General features: G+C 38.8%; 1 protein-coding gene across 2 annotated transcripts in view; it reads right to left on the bottom strand.

The window, feature by feature from the left end:
• LMBRD1 (LMBR1 domain containing 1) overlaps positions 1-17,326 on the bottom strand; it is a 65,402-nt gene extending 48,076 nt beyond the window's left edge. For both annotated transcript variants that reach the window (XM_031552584.2, XM_003204416.4), the window contains exons 1-5: positions 17,218-17,326; positions 16,036-16,212; positions 10,711-10,771; positions 1,164-1,261; positions 416-483 (exon numbers count right to left, since the gene is read on the bottom strand). In XM_031552584.2, the coding sequence (XP_031408444.1) occupies positions 416-483; positions 1,164-1,261; positions 10,711-10,771; positions 16,036-16,212; positions 17,218-17,277 (464 nt within the window). In that variant the 5' untranslated portion in view covers positions 17,278-17,326. The remainder of the gene's footprint in view (positions 1-415; positions 484-1,163; positions 1,262-10,710; positions 10,772-16,035; positions 16,213-17,217) is intronic.
• Positions 17,327-19,098: the final 1,772 nt, after the last annotated feature.

Genomic DNA, 19,098 nt, shown 5'->3' with positions numbered 1-19,098 from the left:
AGACTGCTACCCATATTCTTAAAAAGCTCACTTGGGACATCCAGGAAAGCATTTGGTCATAAAGACAGTAAATATTAAAAGCATGTCTCTTTTGCCCCCTGTTGTACATTAAGATGCCAATACAGTTGTAAATAAAAGTTGCAGCCATCGTGCTCTTGAGATATGCTTATACTGCACAAGAAGGCAGAACTTGGAAGCCTAAGTACCTCCAGAATTGAGGAAAAAAATTTTAGCTTCTCATTCCACTCTTGCATTTCAGATGCACAACAGTATTTAATTTCTAACAGAGGTAAGATACATATTGATCATGAAGGTTGAGTGCATAATAATCTACCCTTTTAATCTTGCATAGAAAAAAAGTTCAATTTAGGGTTCTATTACATCACCTGTTACTATACAATACATAAATACTTACCCAATTAAGAGAAGAACTGCACAAACTGTAATGAATCCCAGAGTATATTTGAGCGCAGTTTTAACCTGCTGTATATTAAAAAGAAAGTTAATATATTAATGTAAAATAAATACAAAGGAATTTATCCAGCAGGTTATTACAAAACATAATTAACACTACAGGTGACTTACAAAAATAATTCAAAACATAATAAAGTATATTACTTGGACTTGGAACTACATTCTTGAATAGGCTTGTAACTTGAGGACCATTAACAATGACATTGAATCATCCTTCCATCTTAAACTTGGCCAGAAGCCACAGTGAACTTGTTCAAAACAAGCTCAGTAAACTCTTACTATCGATATTTTACATTGTTGCTTATTATGACCACAATTACAATCCTTCCCACATGTTAAGGTTACAAATGAATGCATCTGAAAGTGACCATAATTACCGATTAAAAGATTATTTAAGTAAACACTTGCTTTAATTTAGAAGATAACAGCTTATGGCATGCATTTGTGCTCCTTGGATTACCATCCATGGCAAAAATCTTCCATGCATTACACTGACTTCACCAAGTATAAGATTAAGTTAAATTACTACCACCTACTTCCACAAAACACAACAACATACCCAGATTTAGTTCTACCCCAGAAGCAGTATAATCCTCATCTTAACCCATTCAGATATTTCCAGAACTTCAGAAAAAAAATCTTACGTTTCTAACTTCCTTTGCCATAGTGCTTTGCTATAGACGACTTACTGAGCATGTGTTGCCATCATCTTCTTCCTTCTCCTCATAATAGAAATAGACAAATGGTATCCACAGAAAGACACAGAATAATATGATGGAGTATAAGGCTAGGAGAAAGATTTTAGTAAAAATACAAAATCAGATTGACACTTCATTTACTGCATAGTAACCCAAAGAAAAGAATAAAAAGACTGCTTTCTTATCATTCTAGAGATCAATTTCAAATGTTGAAAAGTTAAATTTTAATGTCTGGCCTGTAAATTACTGCTGCCTTATTAACCCAAAGGATTTTCACAGTTAACTTTTTAGGCTAACCATTTCAGATTAATCTTCAATGCAGTAAATACAAAAAAAAAAAAATAAAAAGGAATCACTCTCCTGAACACAGGTGATCTATGGAACTACCATGCTAGGGAAGAGCTAAGAACAGCAATTATACGTTCTGTCTTTTGTACTAACTTAATTTTGTGGCCTCTCACCTTACAGATGAGACATACAGATCCTACAGATCTTCTAGATTCAGAGCACTTAAGTATACTAAGTAACAAACAGCTTTTGGTTTGTTCACAAACCTTCACATCCGTCAACAACAAAATTCAGTTCTAAATACCTGAAAGCATTCAGAGATGTTCTAGAGCAGTATGCAAAGTGCTTCAATATTGTAACTGCTTCCAGGAGCCAAGCCTCTCAAATAAAAAATGTTGTTTTTTTTTTTTTTTTTAATATAAAGTACAAGCTGCACTGTGCCAGTAACTAATTGGATTGACAATCATCATTAAGTATCAAGATAATCATCCTACAGAGGTCACTGCAAGCACAGAAAACACTCTGCTGGTAAATATACATATACATATATATATATATATATATATATATGAATGATATGGCCACAACTCACTCAGCTGAACTTAACCAGGTTTCCTTGAATGTGATCAAGAAAGAAAGATTCATATCTAAAAGAATTATCTATGAACAAAGTGAATTAAGGCTACCACTACAACAAACACCAGTACTACCTAAAAAATGCCATTAGTAACATTTTCAGCCCAGGCTTCTGACACTAAGCTTAAATACCTTTGAGTTTGAACTGCTGGTGTTTAGAGACTGACCTCTATTTAATAACTATCATGCATTTGTTTTTTATTTAGTCTTCAGAAAAGAAGGGACTAGTAGTAAGCTTTATGTTATGAAAACTGTTTCCTGACCTCTTTTGTAATTCTTCCAACCAACATCCAGTTTCGTAAGCTTTTTTTTTTTTTTTTATCTTCTACAGTGCATAGCAAATGACTATTACCAATTGATACGGACAATCAGCTAAATTAATCATCAACTAAACTATTTTTGTCAAAGTCTTATTTAATTGGATATTTAAATCTGAACTGCAGTATAGTTCATCCAGTCTTTACTAGTTTTTGAGAAGCCATTCATACCACAACCATCTGAGCACCACACAGTATGACAGCCAAAGTTTAACTCAGTACAGAAAATACTTCCTAAAAAAATATTTTCAAGTACTGCTATCAACAGCATTATGTTTAGTTTCTTCAAGGACTGCCACAGGTGTTTGGCAAGTTAGTTGCCAGAAAAATGATAGTAAGACATTTTTCCAAGATTAATCTATTCCAGACTTCCAAGCTGTGTACGTGTTACCTTTCAACTAAAACAGTGAAGTAACAAGCTTCAGAAGACTTCATAAACCAGAAACCTGTACTGAACACACAGCAATTCAATTCAACTTCATGACCACATGAATACTTGGAGTAGTTTGTGCACCAAATAAAGGCAGCTGAATTAATATCAGATTCAACTTTTACAGTAAAGAAGTTGGAAAAACTACCTATAGTAGTTCTAAGTACATCATTTCTCTAATATATTAGAAGATATAAACAGTTGATACCCATGTCATTCAAAAAAAATCAAATAAGATGACAATGTATTTAATTCCTACTGAATGTATATATTGCTACTAGTAGTTCTAACTCCTTCAAATTCACTTCCTTTCCCACATCCAATGGCTTACATGAAAACAATATATAGACATTTAAGATAATGTTTGTGTTCCAGAATATTTAAACCAAATTTAGATCCAACTGTAAGCAGCTCTACATAGAATATTAAAAAGCTCCTAACATCCTAGATTACACAACTCTGAAGTTCACATATCTAAGATTCTCTTCATTGCCAGTTTAAGCAAAGCAAAAGCTAGCAAGTCTAGCTTTTACGCAACCTAAAGTAGAGTTCTGAAAAATGGAGATAAAGTTGGGCATAATGAAGGATAAAATTTCTAAAGATCCTAACAATCCCTCTTATGTCAAGCTGACTTTAAAGTAATTTGAAGTAAAGTACTACCGATCTCCTTTTTAAACACTTCCATCGACTAATTGGAAGATTAATTAGTAGCAATGGAATTGTATTTAACAGGTTACCTCAGTAGCTGTGATCAGCTTTAAGGACAGAGAACTCAGACAAATATTAAAAATACAGCTTCTCAAAGAAGGAAACAAGACATAGCTACAGTAGAGTTTTTGACAAATTGATTAAACTAATAAAAACTGAAAAAAGATAGTTAACAAACAAGAACAACAATATTTATCTAGCTAGTCTCTAGGTTACCCATAGAAGGGTGAGAAAGCCTGACTGCAATGGCTTAGTCTCACTCTGAATTATATCAAATTGTTGCTATTCACACACAACTCCAATTCAAATCTTATACATTCTAAAGAGGGTGCTGGCTATTAAACTACTGGAGGACTCTAATAAGCAAAACCTTATAGAAACTCATTAAGTATTGTTGTTTCTGCAATTCTCAATACAAATTTTAGGAAAAGTCGTGCTGTAACAGTCTGGCCTGACCACATTGTTTTGTGGTCTGTACAATAGTACATCAAACCCAGTACCATCATCCAATAGCAGAAACAACATGAGATATTTAGAGAAGTTATAGAAGCCTGGTGATCTTCTGTAGCTTCGTTTTTCAACTCCCTAAAGAGGGATGGATACTAATTACACCTACAGGTTTTCTATTTATCTTCATCAATGACCTTGATGAGGGGATAGTGGCCACCCTCAGCAAGTTTGCTGATGATACGAAGTTGGGAGGATTGGCTGACACGCCTGAAGGCTGTGCTGCCATTCAGCGAGACCTGGACAGGCTGGAGAGCTGGGCAGTAAGAAACTGGATGAGGTTCAACAAAAGCAAGTGTAGGGTCTTACACTTAGGGAGGAATAATTGCATGCACTAATACAGGCTGGGGGATGAGCTGCTGGAGAGGAGCTCTGCAGAGAGGGACCTGGGCATCCTGGTGGAAGACAGGTTGGCCATGAGCCAGCAGTGTGCCCTCGTGGCCAAAAAGGCCAATGGCATTCTGGGGTGCATTAAGAAGAGCGTGTCCAGCAGGTCGAGGGAGGTGATCCTCCCCCTCTACTCTGCCCTGGTAAGGCCTCATCTGGAGTACTGTGTCCAGTTCTGGGCTCCCCAGTACAAAAAAGACAGGGATCTCTTGGAAAGAGTCCAGCGGAGGGCCACAAAGATGGTGAAGGGCCTGGAGCATCTCCCCTATGAAGAAAGGCTAAGTGAACTGGGTCTGTTTAGCCTTGAGAAAAGACGGCTGAGAGGGGACCTGTTCCAGGTTTATAAATATCTGAGGTGTGGCGGCCATAGCGGTGAGGCCAGTCTCTTTTCAGTGGTACGTGGAGACAGGACGAGGGGAAACGGACATAAGCTGCAGCATAGGAAGTTTCGCACGAATGTGCATAAGAACTTCTTTACGGTGAGGGTGACGGAGCACTGGAACAGGCTGCCCAGGGAGGTTGTGGAGTTCCTTCTCTGGAGATATTCAAGTCTCGCCTGGACGCCTACCTGTGCGACCTGGTGTAGGGAACCTGCTTTGGCAGGGGGGTTGGTCTCGATGATCTCTAGAGGTCCCTTCCAACCCCTACAATTCTGTGATTCTGTGATTCCGTGAACTACGCTTGCACTTGGAGAAGCATTAAGTATTAATGGACACTGAAGACTTATCTGCCTTTACTAGGTCATTTCCCTTACCCTCCTTCCACTTTTCTCTCTCACCTAAGAAAAATGGCTAGTTTAGATTTTTCTTTGCAGTAATCAACCCCGGTCTTTAGAATTACACAACATGAATTGCTTAGAATCAAAGAATGGTTTGAGGTGGAAGTGACCTTCAAGATAATCTAGTTCCAATCTCCTGTTATAGGCGGGGACACCTCCCACTAGACCACATTGCTCAAAGCCCCATTCAGCCTGGATAGGGCTTCTAGATTTGTCTCCTGCACTTTATAACATAATGTTGAAAAAAAACATTCCTGACTCATTTACGGAATTAGCAAAAACTCCAGAGCTGGATCATGCTCCCCAGTTAAAGACTAAATACAGTTTAATTACGTACTGTAAAAGTAAAGCTAAAAATAGTTACACTAAAGTAGTATTTTTAGACAAACACTTGAAGCAGACAAAGAAGCACATCAGCATCTCACATCAATAGCAAAAGAAAGAATCATGAGCATCTGCTTAATTACAAGAACCTCAGTGATCAGCAAATGGCAAAATACCTCTGATACAAGGAGTAGTCCCAGTTCCTCTCTCCTCCATCCACCTGTCATGCTAACGTACCTTTGCATCTTCTCCAGTATGCTATACCTTGTGCTGGCTCATCTTAGCTCACCACACTGACAGAAAAGATATTAATATGGCAGTGACTTCAAGATGATTTAGAAAACTGACAGACTATTTGAATGCATAGAAGAGTCTCCATCCTTGGAGATGCTCTGAATTGAGCTGGCAACTTGCATGAAACAGTGCTGCAAAGGGAGGTGTTGAATTAAATGATCTCCAGAGGCCTCTTTCTAACTTCAGCACTTCTATGAGTCAAAGCAATTTTCAACTAATTTCTAAATTTTGACTAGCAAAGCACAAGCATCCAGCAAATGCCAACACTGGCCCAAGCAGAGAGGTTAAAAAAAAAAAAAAGCACACTGCTGGAAACTGGATCCCTACTGGCATGAATAGCACACTTCAAGTTCAAGGCAACATCTAGCTTTAGGTGATACTTCTTGCACTACATGTTATTGACAACAAGAATAGAGCTGAGCTAATTCCAGGTGCAGATAAAGCTTTTCTTGCCAACTCATTCAAGAAGGTAAGAAGCCCCATGTAGCTACAATGGCTCACACTGAGGGTTCTACAGGGAAACACTGGTAAACACATAGGCACAGACTGAGAGTTTCAGGCAGTTTATAAGCCTACCCGACAAGTAGTCAGCTACACTGAGTAACAATCAACTTCAGCAGCGGCTTTCTATCCCACAGCCATGAGTTTAAATCCTTCATTCTTCAACTAATGCTTCATCAAAATAAAGTTTGAGGCCAGTATTTGCTGGCTGCAAACACTAATCATATACTTCTTATGAACTCTGAGACATAACCTATACACAAGGTTCAACACTCAGAATTTCTGGCCCATCACAAATTCCCTGCTGGCATGTAGCCCTTAACTTCCATCTAAATGTTTTCTACAGGAGTTACTGGCCTTCATTTCCAGACAAGATTTGTTACTACAACTTGAAGTTAACTTTATTTACACGCACCAGTACAATGTCAAAAAGCCATGTTGCCATAGTAACTTTACAGGGCCATAACATTGAAAAGTTTAAAAGCAGTTTTGCCTCTGGTTTTCCAAAGCAAAATCATTTTAAGGAAGACCCTTCATTTATCAGATAAAGCCTTAAAACTACCTATTCAAAACACCTGAGAGGAAAACACTGAAGAAAGCTTTATACCTCCTAAAATAAAGCTTCTTTTCCTAATACAATTTTATTTAATTTAGTGAAAGCAGAAGAACAGTTTTCTTTATATTGCACCACAAAGGAAACATGAAGATTTGGTAAAGTTCCTAGCAGCCCAGGAGAGCAGACTGATCTGATATTTGGATTTTATTGTTCACAGTTTTAAGAGATTAAAACTTTTCATCAGCTCAAAAGAAGTCACTTAAGGCAAGCAACTAATCGCCTGTTGTTCTACCCACTAAAAGGGCTATTTATTCCCTGGAAAGCTAAACTTCAAAAAAAAAAAATCAGAAGTCTTGCAGCAGCAAACGGTCAAGCAAGCGATAAATATTTCCTTCCCCCAACTCCCTTCTATGTGACCTTGGGACATAACTGCCTGACTTCTTATTTCACGTCTTTCCACAACAGTTTTAAATCAGTATTTGTTCTCTTATCTTGTGCAGAGGTTCAACTTCCGCTTCAAAACATTTTTGCTGGGTTGTATCCAAAACTTGAAGCAGTACCACTTCAAAAATATCTGGTCTAAAACCTACTCAGATACTGCAGTAGCATTTAGTAGACAGACCTGAACACACCACAGTTATCAGACACTTAACACATGTAGGTTAAGCAGTCCGTCTCACAGGAAGATGGAGATGTCATCCCCTCACAATTCAGAATACTTTAGCAAACACTACTGAACACCAGGCTGATTCTAATAATCAGGCTTTACTTACTATAAGAACAGCAACAGAACAACTCTAAAGTTACTGTGAATTGTTTCAGCTCGATTCCTAGGGTACAGAGGAAAGAGCCATTACGTGCTTTCCAACTATAAACCTTTCTGAAAACAGTTTCGCTTCCAAACACAAGCTGACATGCTGTTTTACAGCATCTGCCAACCTCTGATCACTCTTCAATCACTGAAGTACTGGCAGCCCCTTTCCACTGCTGCTGGTTTTATGAGAAATAATACACTAAGCCACTACAGCATTGAAGCAATCAGTGAACTGTTTTCCTAAGCTAGGCTTTTAGATTCACTTCAAAAGAGAAGTGATTCAAAAGCCCAATTCAAAATTACCTCATTCTTCTCTCTAGCAGTACACAACAACTCTACTTTCATAGAAATAATCAAGCCAAGCAATCTATCAGCTGGGTATGAAAAAGAAGGCTATCAGTTCTGTAACAAAAAAAAACTTCAACAAATTTAGTGACAGGTTTCTCTGTAAGTTGCAATTCAGACAGTGAAACAGTCCTTGATATCCATCAGTACAGGTCATTTGGTAGGCTTCAGACACTGCCCTACAGTTTAAATTACAAATGCAGTAGAGCTATAAGAGGGATAGAAGATCTATATAGCTAGCTAGTAGTGCACTTCTTGGAGGGAGAACTACTGGTATTCACGTGCATAATACTAGGACTAAGTACAAAAGGAGATTTCTGTCTGGTTATCTCTATTTTAAAAGATGTCAAGACCAAGCATTATTAAAAGATATGAGAAAAATGGAATTGTGTCACAGGAGTTGTTTAAGTTTATCCTTCTCAGTTTTCATTTCACTGTATTGCACAGCAGGGGACTTGACCAAATAGACAAGAGAATCATTAGGTTGTGTTTTTATGCAGGAATGATGCCATCTTCTGAGAAGTTACTACTTCAAAATAGTCGTATTTCTAAAAACGCAGCAATTCCTCAAATTAAGAGGTCATTCAAGAAAAATATTTCAAAACATCTTTAAATCTCTACCACCATCTGGAGGATATACTATGAAATAAAACATTAGTCCTGTAGAACTTCAAGGAGACTTGTGCAAGGTAGACCAAAAATCAAAGGCTTCAAGGTTCTTGAGGCTTCACCTTGAATACCTGGCTTTAATGAATGTAATCTTAAATGCAAAGGAAATAAACCAAGTTCTTTAGCAGTGTGAGATATGAATTACAAATAATCACCTGCTTAAGCAGGTACTGTGCTCCCTGCACTGCAGTTTTAAAAAAAAGGCAATTTCCCAGAAATCCTGAACTAGGGAGTGTTTGAAAATGTCCTAAGAACATTGTATCTTAATGTAGATAAAAGCAAAGGATATTACAACCTGTAGTCACTATTAATTGACTAAAACTAAAACCTAAGAGATATACCAAATCAGATTTTTAGTCTTAGTAGCTGAAGTGCTATTTGAAGTAATAGAAGGCAAAAAGTTAAGCTTTCTTCATAAAAGTAATTAAAATCAACTTAATTAGCATACAAGCCAACCTATAATATTTAAGTTCTTGAACAAGAAAGTTTAAAAAGGATGCTTTTTAAACTCTTTTAGTGAGAAGTTTACCTGTCTTCTAAGTATCTGCTGCAGAAGCAATACAGAGCATGGGAGAACAATGCTAGCTGAAATCCTAATAGAAAGCAAGTAATGGCAGTTACCAAACTATGAAAATCAATTTTTATAAATATAAAACAATTTAGCTAGCTGTTTTGAAATGAAAAAGCTCATGTGAACTTTTATAAGCAATAGTTCATATTTGCATAATTCTCATCCAAGCTTCAGATTGATATACTCTTTAAGTTACTCAGTAATAAAAATAAACCGAAAGTAACCAGTCTGAATCAATTATACACTTGATTCCAAGCGTATAATTGATTTCAGATATTTTTGGCCTGAAGAGAGCTCCCCAGTCCTCCAAGCCAGGATTAATACCTTTGTTAGCCCAAACTATTTTATGGAAATTCATCCATCAGTTTTACAAATCTATACATACAGGCCAGAGAAGAGTTAAAAACAATTCACATGATCAGTTATGAAACAAACCCCTGGCAATGTAACAGGAGTAGGAAGTATACAGAAAGTGATTCTACTGTTCTACAGTAAAAAAATTTTCCACAAAGTTTCTATTCACTCAGCTCAGTTAAAGACACAGGAGTTTCTTAAAACTTCTACTTTTAGGTTTCACTAAGCATGAAACTACTGATTCTAGTTTGTGAGATCATATCCATCAGGCAATACATATTCTGTTACATAAGAAATCTATTTGGAATCAATTATTTTCTGATGTAAAAAAAGTACTCAAGATAGCCAACCTATAGCCTTCCAAGTATTTGAATAATAAAAACATAATTATTCTTCATTTGAATGTGTATCATAGACCAAGGTAGTCATTTTCAACCAGTTGTCATAAGCATTTCTCTATAACTCTTAAATATCTTTACTGGTAGCAGCTTTTCCTGAGGAAAACTAAAAGCACTGATTTAAAACTACACAAGTTTAGTTAACATGTACTTCATAACATTTTGATTCACTTAACCTTTTGCTTCAATGTTGCTTAGGACTACCATCTCTGAAGTAGTCTATATACACTACATTAGAGTAGCTCTTTGTTTTGTATATGGTAGTTTCTGACTCTGAATACAACAGTACCACTACTTATAGTTGCACTAGCAGGACACCTGATACAAGTTTCACACTTCTGCATATATTCAGCGCCATGAAAACTGTACAGAAGCCAAGGCTTTCCCTAAATGGATCTCTAAATACGCAAACAAAATACATGTCAACAACAGACTACAAAACAGAAGCCATTAGTCTCTTCCTGGATAGGTCTTAAATATGTCTGCAATTTTAGAGGGGCTCTCAAATGCAAAATCTTCACCGAAATGGTCTAAAAGTATGGGTACTGTGTAACCAAATACAAGTAATCCAGTATGACTTCTAATAGTTTTAAGTGAAGGCATGAAGCTTTTAAATGATGGATCTTATTAAATGTAGAGGAAGAACATTAGAAATACTTACTATAGTATCCATAAAGTACAGTGTCTTCAATTTGCCTTGAAACATTAGCATCAGCCCAGTCCTAGTAATAAAGAATAAAAGCATTTAACATCAAGTAGAAGATTATTTTTTTAAATGGCCTTTTAACAGAACTGAAAGAAAACCCAGAGTTAGTTCAAATGCCTAAAGAGAAGAAAGAATTTAGCACCCAGTTGGTTGATCTTAATCCTTGGAATTTAAGTTTAACTAATTCACTAGCAAATCTGATTAAGAACGTACTGCATTTCAGACACTACAAGCATCCCACCTGCCCAACTGAAAATACAGTTATTCTCAGTTCTAGCTTCTTTCTGCACTGCTAGAATACTACAGCAGACTCTGGGAAGGTTGCAATCAAATCAGTGACAAGCTCATTTTGAAGTTATTTCCCCTCAATAAAAAGGTTTCACACTACTAAGACTGGGAACTGCTAAAAAACAGCCCCAAAATCCCACATGGGGCTGACACTTACAGTAGTGGCATCACAGTTTGGAAACATCTTTCCAGAAAAAGGTTAGGCAGTCAAGGTGTTTTCTAGATGCAAGTCAAGAAAGACAGAGTGACATCTGCATAGCATTTACTTTGTTAGGAATTCAAATTAGGAAGAACAGGTTGATTTTGTAATGATAGCTTTAAGGTACCAAAACTATTTTTTCAAGTAGATATTAGCAGACTTCTGACTACATCTACAGTACTACAGTATCTGCTCCTACCGTATTTAATTAACAATGCTACAAAAGAATCATGCATTTAAGAAAACAAGAAATCAACTTTTTACAGCTTGACGGTAATAAGAAAGGGGAACAGTTTTAAACTAAGAGTGGGGAGATTTAGGTTAGATTTTAGAAGGAAATTCTTTACTCAGAGGGCAGTGAGGCCCAGGCACAGCTGCCTGGAGAGCAGTGGAGGTGCTCAAGGCCAGGTTGGGGTAGGGCCATGGGCAGCTGAGCTGGTAGGAGGCAGCCCTGCCCACAGCAGGGGACTGGAACTAGGTGGCCTTTTGAGGTCCCTTCCAACCCAAGTGAAGATTATAAGATTGAAATGTAATCCTAATACAAGACTTGAATTCCATAAACACTGAAGCAAGCTTCAAAAAAACCCAATCAGGAACTGTTAAATTCCTGTACTTTAAATTGTACATATGTACATATTTCTCAATCTGAAAAAAATTCAAGTCTTTTCAGTAAATATAAAAACACATGTACTGATGCAGTACACATGTAATACAGAAGAGAGCATGCTGCTTAAGACTGCAAAAGCTAAGTCAAAGTCAACAGTTACTTTATCTGTTCTCTCAGAAGTGGGTAAATTCCCATGCAACGTGGATTTGATGACATACCACACACATTACAGATGACAGCCTGTTATCTCAGGAAATCAGCACCACCTTCCTTTGTGTTAATATATTAAGATCCCTTGTAAACCACCTGACACTGAACATTTAAGTGATTAACCAATTGTATTTTAGTAAAAAATTGGTGTATACTTTTCCTAATCAGCAAAAAGCATGAAAAATGTTTTCTCAGAAGAGATAGTTGTAACATTGCCTAATGTCAAGTGCTTGTTGCATACACAATAAGCCCAGTCTTTGGAGGCTGTCCCTAACAGCATTTCAGTACAAAAAAAAAATTCTAGGCATTTGTATGATCATTAAAGAATTTGACAGTAATAAGTTGAGAATATTCACACAGAATGTGAATGTGTTTAATTTGCTAAGTGTTAAAAAGAAAATGTGCTGCTTTAATTATGCCTCAGGGAAATGCAGTAACAAGTGGCACTCTTACCTTCAAATGGATCTTAGAGTAAGAGCAAGCTTTTTCATGCGAGATTCAAAACTGACATCAGAAAAGACCAAGAAAACCTTTTAGTCCTGTCATTGCTCAAGTAACCCTGTCACTGTACAAAAAGAGCTAACTATTAACTGAAGTACAGTAGGACTTCACTGCTAAAAACCAAAATAGTTCCTCCTCTAACTTCAGAGAAGAATTACTGAGATCGATAACAAAGATGTAGAACATTAAAACATAATTATTTTCAATTTTGTTGCTTGAATTAAGTTGTGTACCAGACCACAGTAATAGACTAGGAAGCATACATCAGAGCAACCACATTAGAGATGCCATCTCACATTAGGATAGGTAAAGATACAAAAAGTTCCTTCACAACAGCATATAAATACACCTGAATTTCAACGCTGCACGAGAAGAGTCTACAATGCAAGCCAGATTATACAGCATAGCTATTATATCAACTTCCACTCAGCTGCTGAAGCTCTACTTAAAGTTTCACACGAACTACGGAAGTAAGAATTCTTATTCTCAGCAGAAAGTTATCCATATGCACACCTCATCAGCAATTCAGAAGCAGTAACAACTTCCTCTGAGACATCTCAAAAACTAAGGACAGCAGCCATCCTTGTCAGAAGGCACACTGCTACCCAGTGAGCATCAGAGCTCTGACATTATTAGCAAAAGCACTAGTATTTGTCAAATTGAAAGGTATATAGATTTACTGGATGAGCACACAGAGGACTCTGCTGAGAACTAACTTACCAGGAGAGCCTCTAGGTCCACCCTGTTTTCTCCTCCATCCATTATGGCCCACATTTACAAGATACACAGCAAATGCATCAGAATCACAACAGACTAAGGTGAGATATCACTATTTCCCTCAGGAGCAGTTTAAGATGAAACCATGACAAGCTCCCTTAGGATCTGCTGAATTTACACATTCTAAACCGTTTTGCTGTACTTCATTCTGTTCCTTATATTTACCAATACATCATATCACCTTTACAGCAACTGTAAGATGAAGGAACCAAATTTTAAGTATGTGCAATGGGTATGATGGCCTAAATTAAGCTACAAATCTTAATTACTCCTTAACTGAAGCCATGCTGAAGAACCTAGAAATTTTAAATACAGCCAAAAACATTTGAAGTAAACAAATTAGTAAAAGGTTGCCATGTAAAGACAATTTTGAAGATGCTGTTCCAGTTTCCCTGAACACTAAAACAGAAAGCATTTGAGGGAGCTTTTATTAATTATAATCACAAAAATTTAGTGAAAAACATTTGCTTCCCTCCCTAGTATGAGTCAGAAGCATCTCCCTTGCTCCCCCAACAGCTGTGTTCAGTTAGTGCCTGATGTTAATGTATTCAACTACAATAGCACTACTCAAACCACAACAGCTAAGTTCCCCAAAAGGAGTACAAGCTGAGAGAATGGCTTTCAATTTCAATTTTCCCTCTCAAAGGGGACATTTCTACTGTCAGTGCTGGACTCTGCAAGAATTTCACAAGTACCCCAGTGAAGATTGTTCCACTCTCAGCAAGTGTATCTCAATAGAGCTTAAAGTGGCACAACATCACAGGTTTCAGTATGTGATGTTTCATCATAGGCAGATGAAGCTGACATTCTACTCATTAGTCTCACCCAAAGCTTAGACAGCAACAGGAACACAATACCAAAGGTTGTAATGCAAGTCACAGCATGGCTAGATGGAAAAAAACAACCAGCTTAGTATCCACGCAGATCTTCTAGTGTGTTACCACAAGTTAGACACAGCCACAGCCACAATTTTGACAGAAGTATCATTAGAAGCAAACATCTCAGGCATATCTGCTACCTGAACATTTCGGACAGTAACTTATTTCACAAGTAATTTCTACTGAGGACAGGAAGCATTATCTCAGCTAACTCCTTCTTAGAATAAAAAGGCTTGGAATCTCAAGATGGGTTTATCTTCTGTTTCTTTGTAGGTTTCTTTTTTTTTTTTTTCCCCCCCCTCTTTTTGTTTGTTTTTAATAGCTACATGATTTTCCCAAGAGGCAAAAAAAAGTATTTAACAGAATGGTCTGAAAAGGATCTACCATAAAATAGATAGGACTTCACTAAGGAGATGACTGAATTTTAACAGCTCAGGATAAGCAAGGTTTGTGAAATATTCAATCTAAGTTAACTGATAGCTCATAGCCTTTAATTTCACTAAGCAGAAAGAACGTGCACATTTCAAGAACAACAGTTCTTACCATCTCCCCCTGTCTTGTACTGCCTCAGCAACAGAATAAAAAAGCATATCAGTGATAACATCCAAGTAGTCCTACTGCTGTAAAAAAAGCATACTTTAAATATTTGAGTTGTAAATCACATAACATGAGGTCTTGCATCTCAGCTGCAATCTCAAGTATTCAAACTGGGATGCGGTTCTCCGCTCCTGCATGCTCGCTAGCAAAACAAACAAGCTTTCAGAACAGATCAGTTCTAACTGTATGTATTTATAGTCTATTGCTGAAGATACAATACTGTCAAAGAGAACAGCCAAACTCTTTAAGAGTAATTTTTGTTAAATACTACTCATACTTAGTTTACAAGGCAATTCCCAAGTTTCTCTGACCAGTACTAGAATCAAAAACCTGTTTTCCTGCTTGGCAACACTATAAATACACAAAAGTAATTGCTGCTTCCAGAAGAGGTGTTAGGTGTTGGTTTTTAGATTCAATCTCTGTAGGTTCTTTCTAGGTGACTGTTCTGGTCAGTGTATTCCAGCATATACAGGAATAATCACAACTAAATGCATGCACTAGTACTCCCTTGCAAAAGGACTACATGGTTACTGTGCAGCACTTCCAGTACCAAAATTGCTCAGCTGTCTTGCTACAAGGGCATAAAAACAGTAATTGCAAATCTCATAAAATATACTAAGACATCAGTAAGACACCCTCTCCTACAAACACACTTCCCCTTAAGGGGCTTTCCAGCTTTCCCTGGAAAGACTAGCTTAATAAGCTCTACAAACAGAGAATCTCATACTCAACATTTCAGGTAGAATAAGACTTATACAGATCCATTATGTCAGCATTTCAGTATCAAAATAAAATAACTCTTGCAAAAACAACTGAAATTTGAGCTGCTAATAAGCAAATCAGTTTTTAAATAACGGGGAGTACAAGTCCTATTTTACAGCATCCCATCACAGTGTACTAAAAAGAAATATTTACAAAATGTGTACAGGCAAAGAGTAGCATACGTATTTCTTTTTTTTTTTGGCAAAAGTAGTAAGTACTTAGAAGCACATAGCATTTGGGAAGTCTTACAGAAAGTCGCATGAAGTAATAACAGTGAAATCCAGATCAAGTAATAAACAGAGGAGAGCATGGTATTTGCAGTGCTAGTACCCAGAAGCCACAGCACCAGCACTAGTAGAGGTCTTGTTTACTTGATATGCCCAAATGTTTAAAAGAAACGTTCTTAACACAAGATAGCTGCTTCTTTCAAAGAAAGAACTGACATCTTCAAAAGCGCATACCTTAAATGTACCATTTTGATTTTTCATATACGAAACCAAGAAGATGTCCACTGGTAGTAGTGCTGATGAAATTAGAGCAACTGCCAATGCAAAGATAGCTGTTATGGTAGAAATCACTTCACTTTCTCGCCGACTCTGATACTTGCGCACATAAACCCAGGAGAAAATCAGAATAGCCTGAAAAACACAGCAGAAGATAGTTATGACTAGCATACCAAGGACATTAGAGTGCAGCTACTAAAGTCAGACCCTTTATCAGGATTACAGCACCTCTTCTATGAAAACTGGCTGAGGGAGCTGGGCTTATTTAGTCTGAAGAAGAGAACGCTCCAGGGAGATCGCACTGAAGCCTTCCAATATTTCAAAGGAGAATACAAACAATAATGAAATTAACTTTTTATGTTGATAGACAGTGATAGGCTGTCAAGAAGGAATGGTTTCAAACTAAAGTTGGGAAGATTTAGATTAGATGTCAGAGGGAAGTTTTTGTTACTTTGAGGACAGTGAAGCATTGGCACAGCTGCCCAGAGAGCTGTGAGTGCTCCATCCCTAAAGACATTCGAGGTCAGGTTAGACGGGGCCCTGGCCACTGAGTTGGTAGGAGGCAGCCCTGCCCACAGCAGGTGATTGGAACTAGCTGATATTTGAGGTTCCTTCCAAATCAAACAATTCTACACTGCTACACTTCTAGAATCAGGATGCTCATTCATCTGAGCATCAGCAACAGATTCATTATAGCAATTCACTCTTTCTACCTTCACCACCATCACCAAGCAGCATCAGTAATACAGGCAAGAAAACTGGATGGCCACACGCCCTCACCTCTGGACTCTGCTTTGACTTACAGCGTTACGACATCACCTTTATCAGGAACACCCTGAGACAGCAACAGCTCTGCGAGGCAGAGGCATGGCCAGGAGGCAGCAGGACAGGGGATGAGGAGCAGGCAGTGGGGCCAAGCCGGGGCCAACACGGGAGAAGAAGGGGAGCCCTCCGAGAAGGGGAGTGAGAATAAACTTTAAGAGGGAACTCTGAGGGCTGCTGCTCACGTAAGGAAGGGAAAACCTGTCCCAAAGGAAGGCGGGAAAGGAAAAAGAAAGGAGATACCGAGATGTCGCAGGGTCTGAGTGAGGCAGCTGCAGGTCTAGCCGAAGAAAAACGGGCCGAGAGAGCCCCGCTTACCAGTAGCGCGAGGCCAAAGAGGCACCATCCCGTCAGCAGCTCAGAGGTGGCCGCCGCCATCTTCGCTTCCGTCAGCAGCAGTCAGCCCGCCTCCGGGGGCGGGGCCCTTAAAGGGGCTCCGGAACGTCACCATGGGGACCAGCACGGGCCGGGCGGGCGATAGGCTGATGTTTTGCGGGGCGATGCGATCTATGAGGTACCTGAGCGGAGCGGGAGCCAAAGTATCAAGTAAATTCTATGTTTGAATCAAAAAGAAAACCGCCCTTAAAATGGAATCATACAATATTTCGAGTTGGAAGGGGCCCACAAAGATCACTGAATCCAACACCTGGCCCCACACATCACCACCCAAAACCAAACCCTGTGTCTGAGAGTGCTGTCCAAACGCTCCATCAACTCCGGCAGCTCGGGGCCGTGCCCACTGCCCTGGGCAGCCTGTGCCATGCCAACCGCCCTCTGGTGCTGACCCTGTCCCCAACCCCCACCCGCACCTCCCCTGATGCAGATCCATGCTGTTCCCTCAGGCCCTGTCGTTGTCACAGAGAGCAGAGCTCAGCGCTGCCCCTCCGCTCCCTGTGAGGAGCTGCAGCCGCCATCAGGCTTCCCCTCAGCTCCTCTGCTCTGGGCTGAGCACCCCAGAGACCTCAGTGCTCCTTATCCACCTTGCCTTCTAGACCCTCACCAGCCCTCCTTTGGACACTCTCCACTAGTTTTATGTCCTTCTTATATGGTGGCACCCAAAACTGCACGCGGTGAGTGCTGATCTGGTGCCAAGACCAGTTGTGAGAGCTTCAAAAGCTGCCTTGTGTCTTCACTAATCTATAGTTTATTGTGAGAACTGTGGGACGGTAGTGTGTAGTGGTGCCTATAGACTGTTTCTAGGGCATCTGATGTTGCATTCTTGGATGACCTGGTGTCATAGCTTTCCCATGAAGTGGCTGACGTTTTTGCAGGCCTCCAGTTTTTTTTGTGAGGGGTGTGACAGTGTTCACAACTATGCATGGAGTGGTTGGAGCAGGGGTAGAGGTGGACTTGTAGTTTTGCGAGGAGGGACCTGAGACTGGAGGGACCAGAGAACTGGAACTTTCACCAGAGCAATGGACAAATGCTGCATTTTTGTTTGCTATCAAGCCAGTATGGAAGGTACTAATGTGACAGCATTCATGAATCAAGTAGTAATAAGGTTGAGATTAATCCATGTCTAAGCACACAGGACATTCACTGGCTGGACAACTGGGGCTCGTTTGCCTCAATTCTGACCTCTTACATCTTTCTAATTCAGTTCATTTGTCCATCTAGCATCATTCATTTCTCAAGTGTTCTATGGCTAAGCCTCCATGCTCTTAACCTTTGCTTCTGTATTGTCATTATTTAAAGGCAGTTATAACAATATGAAGTCACTGTAGAAATTACAAAATATTGTTGCAACAACATCCAAACGTGAACATGCAGGGCAGTAACTATAATGGTTAACAGTACATATAATAACTGTGTGCTACAATTAAATGGGTAAAAAGGTGAAATAAAGTGGCAGCAGGAGGACTCTGTCCACTAAAAATGTCATGTCAGTGGGCTACAACTGCTTGTTACATTCCTACCTCTTATAGAAGGTTATTCTGCTGGTATAAATCTCATACTTCTTCTTCACTGTGTTGATCAATGGCTATCAGGAGCTTAGCTGAGATTCTGTAAGAGGAGAGGTCAGTCTGCTTCTTCACTCTGTATAGTGTAATTCTAATAACTCAGTATAATTCTGTGATCTATGTGCACACAGCTTTTATCTGTTAAAGCCAGTCAAAGAGTATGCCCAGGATCATTAGCTGTAGGAGGTTTCTAATGGGGTTTTAAATACGTGGAAGATGCTTGCCAATCCGTCTGGAT

This window comes from Meleagris gallopavo, chromosome 2, assembly GCF_905368555.1.
Source record: "Meleagris gallopavo chromosome 2, MGAL_WU_HG_1.1, whole genome shotgun sequence".
In the NCBI taxonomy this organism is placed as follows: Eukaryota; Metazoa; Chordata; class Aves; order Galliformes; family Phasianidae; genus Meleagris; species Meleagris gallopavo.
This window is presented reverse-complemented; position numbering and strand designations above follow the sequence as displayed.